This window comes from Fulmarus glacialis, unplaced genomic scaffold (genome assembly GCF_000690835.1).
Source record: "Fulmarus glacialis isolate BGI_N327 unplaced genomic scaffold, ASM69083v1 Scaffold48036, whole genome shotgun sequence".
Lineage (NCBI taxonomy): Eukaryota > Metazoa > Chordata > Aves > Procellariiformes > Procellariidae > Fulmarus > Fulmarus glacialis.
In genome coordinates this window covers 258-6,647 of record NW_009219670.1, presented here as the reverse complement: position 1 = coordinate 6,647, position 6,390 = coordinate 258, and the positions used below count along the sequence as shown (strand labels likewise).

The 6,390-nt window shown below is 39.6% G+C and overlaps 2 protein-coding genes across 2 annotated transcripts; one reads left to right on the top strand and one right to left on the bottom strand.

Moving 5' to 3' along the window:
- Window positions 1-220: 220 nt before the first annotated feature.
- LOC104069464 (chromosome unknown open reading frame, human C1orf174) lies at window positions 221-1,604 on the top strand (the record flags this gene model as incomplete). Its single annotated transcript, XM_009580453.1, has 2 exons — window positions 221-718; window positions 1,500-1,604. Coding segments are annotated over 2 exons (603 nt in total), but the record flags the coding sequence as incomplete, so codon positions are not given.
- A 2,873-nt stretch (window positions 1,605-4,477) lies between these two features.
- Window positions 4,478-5,944, bottom strand: DFFB (DNA fragmentation factor, 40kDa, beta polypeptide (caspase-activated DNase); the record flags this gene model as incomplete). The annotated part of the gene is made up of 4 exons (XM_009580452.1): window positions 4,478-4,694; window positions 5,196-5,296; window positions 5,534-5,704; window positions 5,865-5,944. Coding segments are annotated over 4 exons (569 nt in total), but the record flags the coding sequence as incomplete, so codon positions are not given.
- Between the last annotated feature and the right edge of the window lie 446 nt (window positions 5,945-6,390).

Here is a 6,390-nt window from a genome sequence, read left to right as displayed (position 1 = left end):
ATGGACTGTACACTGTGGTTTAGTGTAAGCTGTCTGCTCCAATTCTTTTCATGTGCACTTTCTACTAATTATTTTTCTTAGCGATGTAGCTTTGGATCAAGGTGCCGCTCGCTTGATGGAGCCCTTCGGTTCCACATGCAGCCTTGCAACTAAAGAGATACGGTGATTTTATTTTTCTTTATTTCAAGTAAGCTTTAGGATCTTATTTTTTTCCTAACAGTATTCTTCACGCAAAGCAGCTGACAGACCCTTAAAAAGGCTAAAATGTGAAAAAAACAGTCTAGTAAAATCAGAATTAGAAGGATTTACATGTGGAATTGAAAACCTTGCTGCATCGGGGGAAACATCTAAAACATCTGAGGGGAATCAATGTTCAGAAGATCCAGGAGACTGTAATATAATTCAACAGAAAGAAGGTGAAAACGTTCCAGAGACAAATGAAGACAAACAGGAAAAGGAACATAATGTTTCTCTCAAGCCACGTGCAGTGAAATCAAGCAGTGCTCCATCAAAAATGGACAGTGCTGAAAATCTGCACAATCATGCCTGCAGTGAAGAGGAGAGCAGCTGTGGGAGTGTACTTTCAGATGGGTCTAGCTTGGAGGATGGAGATCTCCCGAAGAAGCCGATACAACTAGACAGTAGTGCTTTCTTGGATGAAGACAGCAACCAGCCAATGCCAGTGGACCGGTTCTTTGGGGATGTCGAGTTTATACAGGTAAGATGATGACAGTCTCTTCACTTTACAGATTCAGTTCTGTTCCACTTCAGTCTTGCATCTTCAAACGAAATTAGGCTAGCCTCAAAATTGTAGGCCAGTGTTGGTAGACATCTGGAGTCATATCCCTGTCCCCTAAATAGAATTATTTGTCTCAGAGATGAAATTAATTGCCAAGGCATCTTAATTTCAGATGTGAAATCTTTCTTGTTTAGATTTTATTATTCCAATTCCATAAGATATTTTTACTCATAAAGACAGTGTTACTCTGTCAAAAGTTACTGGTCATTGGTTCTTAATTGCGACTATTGTAATTCTTTGGAATGGAAGCTGATTTCTGGCGACCTCTGCTTTCGGATCAAGGGCCAGAGTTTTAAATTCAAATCCCAGGTCTGCCTTTAACATTGTATAACTTTGGCCAAGTGATGCCTTCTTCTTTCAGGTATTTCATGAGGACTGGTATTTAGCAGGGGTCATGGCTGGTATTTAGCAGAAGTAGTGAGGATTTGTTTGTGGAGCGCTTCACCCTCTTTGAATCCTTCTCAAGCCTGCAGAAGGAATGCCAGCCCTCACTTTGACCATGAGCCCGTGACTGGTTCAGGCAAGCTCCCCTGAAAGCTCCTCTGTTTTAGCTATGGGTTTATGCCACTGCTTGCAAGTGAGGAAGTGTGTGTTGGTGCCTCATGTATCAGATGTGGAAGTATGTGAACTTTGGGAGAGGTAGGAGGTCTGCCATTTGCCGCAACAGACTTTCCTTAATGATTTTATCTTTTTCTTAAAGGATCTCCCAGCAGTTGCACTCCCAAGCACAACAATGAGCAGGCGAGAATTCAGAAAGCTACATTTCATTGCAAAGGAAGATGAGGAGGAAGAGGATGTTGTCTAACAACAAACTGTAAACAAATGAAACCTTTTTTCTTTTTCTTTGCAACCACATAGTGATGGTTGGCTGTGTCACTAACATAAGGTGTCTGCGTTTGCCTTCTCTCAGAGCGAGAAGAACTGGTAGAGTTTGTTTTTCTGGAATTGGCAGATACAGTATTCTCTCACGGTTATCTGGGGCAAAGATTGACTGAATTTTCAGTGATTTGGAAATAAATTGTAATTTATCATTTTACCACTAATATTTAGGAAAAAAACAGGGAAAATAGAAGTTCTTACTGCTTTTTTATAAATTTGAGCCCGTATCTAGGGTGAACATTTGGTCTCACTCCTTCTTTAAATATAGCCAGAAAAGCATGTTAGAACAAAGTCCTTTTTCTGTGATGTCTGCTACTGTGGCATCCAGTCAGTAACGCAGCCAGTTGACTACCCAGTACAAAGAGGGACACCGGCCTCTGTTGTGTAAGTTGTGTTGCACTGTGTTGCATCTAAACCAGAACCAATTAAACCTCTAAAATGCAGTTCTGCTGGCAAAACTAAATGCATTGATGTCAATGTGAGTTCCGTGGTGTTAATCTCTGGAAGTTAAGTACGTTTTTATTGCACGTCAGTTCTCTGAATAACCACACGTGAAGCTGACTGCTTCCCTCTTCCACCAGACCAGCCAAAAGCATTGCCTTTTTTAATAGTTGTGTAATGCAGCTCGTGCAGTATTTTCAATTAACTTCCAAGGGTTATGAATAGGAATTTTGTAAACAAATATACTGGTGGTGATAAAGCAGGAATAAAATCTCTCAGTGTCAGACTTGATGGATGAATGAGTATTGATTGCTGAGGATATGGGTCAGTCCACCAAATTTGTTATTTTGGCCTGCATTTTTAGAAAATAATGAGTAACCTCAGATGATTTTGAGAACTGTTAACTCACCCAGTGTTTATGACAATACTTCTTTGAAAGTGCGATTATGCAATAAGCTTCCAGATCTTTATTGTTATAAATAGTTTCTTCTACATTTCTAAAAATATAGAGAATCAGCAGATGGTTTAAATAAATATTAATTTCTACAGCTATAGCCTGTTAAACATTCAAAAGTTGTAAGCCAAACAAATTGCATACGCATGACGTTAATTTATTCACATTTCCACTCCAGCTGATGCATTGTTTCTGTCAACGATATTTCTTGGCTCCTTTTCACTCTAATTCTGTAACACAGAAATATCTAATTTCTTAATAGCATATTCATGGTTTTGAGCACAACTCCATCTTGAAGTAGCTCTCCCAGCTTTCCTTAAATGCCATATTTGCTACCATCTCTTTCTAGCAAATATGTCTTCACGCACAGTCATTTATTTTAGTTTCAGCAGTGTGTAAAATAGTGATTTTCAGTTTGTAAGAAGTGTGCCATACAGATGACATTGTGTTTGTCATCAGAATCTTAGCTGTGATGCCTTCCCCAATGTCAAAACAGTGTAGTGGGCATTTTCATCTTAGTTACCGATGACATATATTCAGTAAGGCAATCTGGAAGGATCAATTCAATGCATTGGTATTAGAAATCCTGTATTTAAAATGCACCTACTTACTTTTCATATTGAAATGTTTGGGAGGGCGATTGAGTTTGTTGTTTAAAGGAAATCAATACTCTCTGTAGCAAAGCTCTCGCATTTCCAAGACCTAGTAAGTTATGGCTGACACAGCAATACTGTCTTAAAACAATTCAGTGTGGACTAGCTGGATTTGCCCAGGTAGGAAAGAGGACCAATAACATGGGGGAAAACAGAGCTCTTCCCCAGAGATGAATGATGTTATTTACATAGCAGAGAGTAGCTAGTGCTCCAATCATAAACGTTTCCCTGCACTCAGTCTTTCTAGTCTGTATTGGCCTTGCTGTATTACACCTGATTAACCACTTGTGCACCTCTGCCTCCACATACACACACGGAAAGATGGTGGTAAATTTTTATTTAAAAAAAATTCATGTTGTTTACACTGACGGTCCCTAAAAGTTCAGTTACTATCAGCTGATATTTAAAAAAAAAAAAAAAGTAAAACCCGATCTATTTGTATTTTGTTACCTGAGGTAGGAAGTGTTTTACGAAAGCAATATTCTCTAAAGCAGCAGGTAAACATGATTATTATACAGTAACATTGCTTGTATCGCTTCAAGCAAACTCAAGCTAAAGAGGCAGAAACTGTTTGAAAGGAGAGGGAAATCAATGGGAAAGCTGACAAAGAACAAAGGTGGTAAAAGCCATGGCCTTGCTCTTCCCTCTAGGAGACGTGTGTCTAAAGCAGCAGCAAATGGAGTGGTTGTGGATGAGTGCAGGTGTTTTGGTACAGAAGAGCCAGCAGCTCTGTCACTGAATCACCCTTTGGCATACCTGAAATACAGTGGTTGTCTACCTGGAAAAGGCACAGAGCAAAATAATTATCCTAAAGTATTCTTTGTTTGGCTTAATGTTGAGAGAAATACAAATCTGTAAGTCCCCTCAGGTTAGTTTTTAAGAAATGTTTTGTCTAAGCTTCATTTCTGTGTACTGTGAGTTTTGGGCCTACATTTGTCATGGCAAGAAAGAGATTGTAGGGCATAATCAGTGTCAGCCTCTGGCCTCATTTTTGTACTCCAACTCACAGCTGTATTTTATCGCATTTAACACAGTGTGATCTAAGGAAGGCTTCTAGTAAGTGAGAAGGCGGGAGAGTAGAATTAGGCATGATATGAATGTATGCTTTGTGAGATTGCAGTTGGATTACTTAGCAAGTCTCTTTTGCCAGGGACTCTTAAATAAGTTTTTGTTTGAGAAACTAGAGCTATTTAAAAATGATACGACGTGACATGATTTTGAAAAAAGCAGAAGTCACTTCCAGAGATAGCACTATGAAATCTTGTGGTTTTGCTTCCTTTTTCTGTAAATTTTAGTTTTGTCACAGCTGAGATTGTGATTGGTTTTCTTATGGCAAGCAATATGTACAAGTTTTAAGTTATCCACGGTAAACAGCAGCTGATAGAAGTATTCCCAGTTCACTTCTCTTCCATCTCGTGTTTTGACAGCTTCTGCCAGTTCTGGGACAACAGCACGTTTCTTCTCTATTCTTCAGTACACAAAAGAGAAAACAATATTGCCATCAAAAGTTTTTTCACAATAATCGAGTCCCCATCTTCCTTTTAGAGCCAGGCGGAATTTGAATTCTTTCACCAGAACTAGGTTTATGATTTCCGCCCCCCCCACGGAAATTAGTTAGCAAATCGCGTTTGCTTCACAAGTGCACAATGCCTGAAAATGGGTCTGAGGGTTTTTGCCAGAGAGCAATCTTCACAAAGGATAACGTGGTGAGGAGGGGTATGTCTCCATACAGAGAAAATCTGAACAGAAGCAAAGCAGCTAATGAGACGGCATTATAACCTGTTTTCAGGGTTTTATGTTACCAGAAACAGCTGCAGCATCCAAACATCTTTTACCATAATGCACTATTCATAGTGGAGCTAACTGCACAGTGCAGGGAAGGATGAGGTGGAGACTCAATGGCTACACCTTTCCTGCCTAAGATGAAGGGCATGAAACAGGTAAGTTTGGATTAATACGTTGTACATACATGTGATCGAGATTCCATGTACTGAAGAGGATTCTGCTTTCCCTGTTACTGTAGGGGTTGATAGAATGCTTACATAGGCAGTCATCTCTGTCAAAAGGTCCCTGTAAAACAAGTCGGCTACAATGAAAGGCGTACTGCTCCTCACCCCAGTGCCGTCCTTCCACTTGCTGTAACTAAACAAAGATAAATCACGCTCGCTATGACAACATCACCCTGCCAAACTTGATACTGCACTATGCAAGCATCCAAGTAACTGCTTCCTTCCTCTAATGTCATTGCAAGTCATGCCACTGCTTGCTGGAACCAAGACTCTCTGCTTTAGAAAGGGTTGAACTTACCTGACAGGAGAACCATCCCTCCGTAGTGCACAGGCGGACTGCCTCCTCCTCTCTTCTGTCAAAGTAGCATCCATTGTATTTCACAGATTTCAGTTTATCTGACATCAGGTCAATTATCCTTCTATATGCATCTCTTGCTGTAGGATGAACATTTGAAATAAAACTACTAACCTAGAGGGGGGGGAAAAAACCCCAGTCATTTGGTGCCTGTAGCAGGCTGAGGCTCTTTACAATTAGTATGTTGCACTGTCAAAGTGTTTTACATATATGTGGTCACAAAATTACTTTTACTAGCACCTTCAAAATAAGTCACTTCAACAGAAACTTTTACCTCTTTCATGTAGCTTCGTATTCTGCTTTCGCAACTGTATCGCATGTAGCTTGATTTGTTCTTAAAACGAGACTCCAGACCTAAAGGGAGTTAGATTGTGTTGTAACTTAGTACTTGTAGTGCTATGCTTCTACCTAGCTGGGTATTTATCCCTTCTTTTCACAAACTCGGTATGCACAGATTTTTTTTTTTGTTTCCCATTTTTATTTTACTGGTTCAAGACTACCCTGCTCTTAGCACTTAAAAGGACCATGCAGAGCATCTGCTGTGAGAGCAGTAGCTGATATTATAGTTGTTAAATGATTCTCATTAATGTGCCCACACAGAACACTAAGAGATTGTGAAAAGCAAATGGAATCGTTCAGGAAGAATTGCAACAATGACTTGGGAATGGGAGGGGAAACTTGCAAAGAAAGTATAAAGAAAACATAAAGAAACGTTAGCTGGCTGATACATGCAAATTAGCAATATACTATTAGCAAATTGTTAAAAGATTGTAAATGCAGACCTATGTTAATGGGAAAAA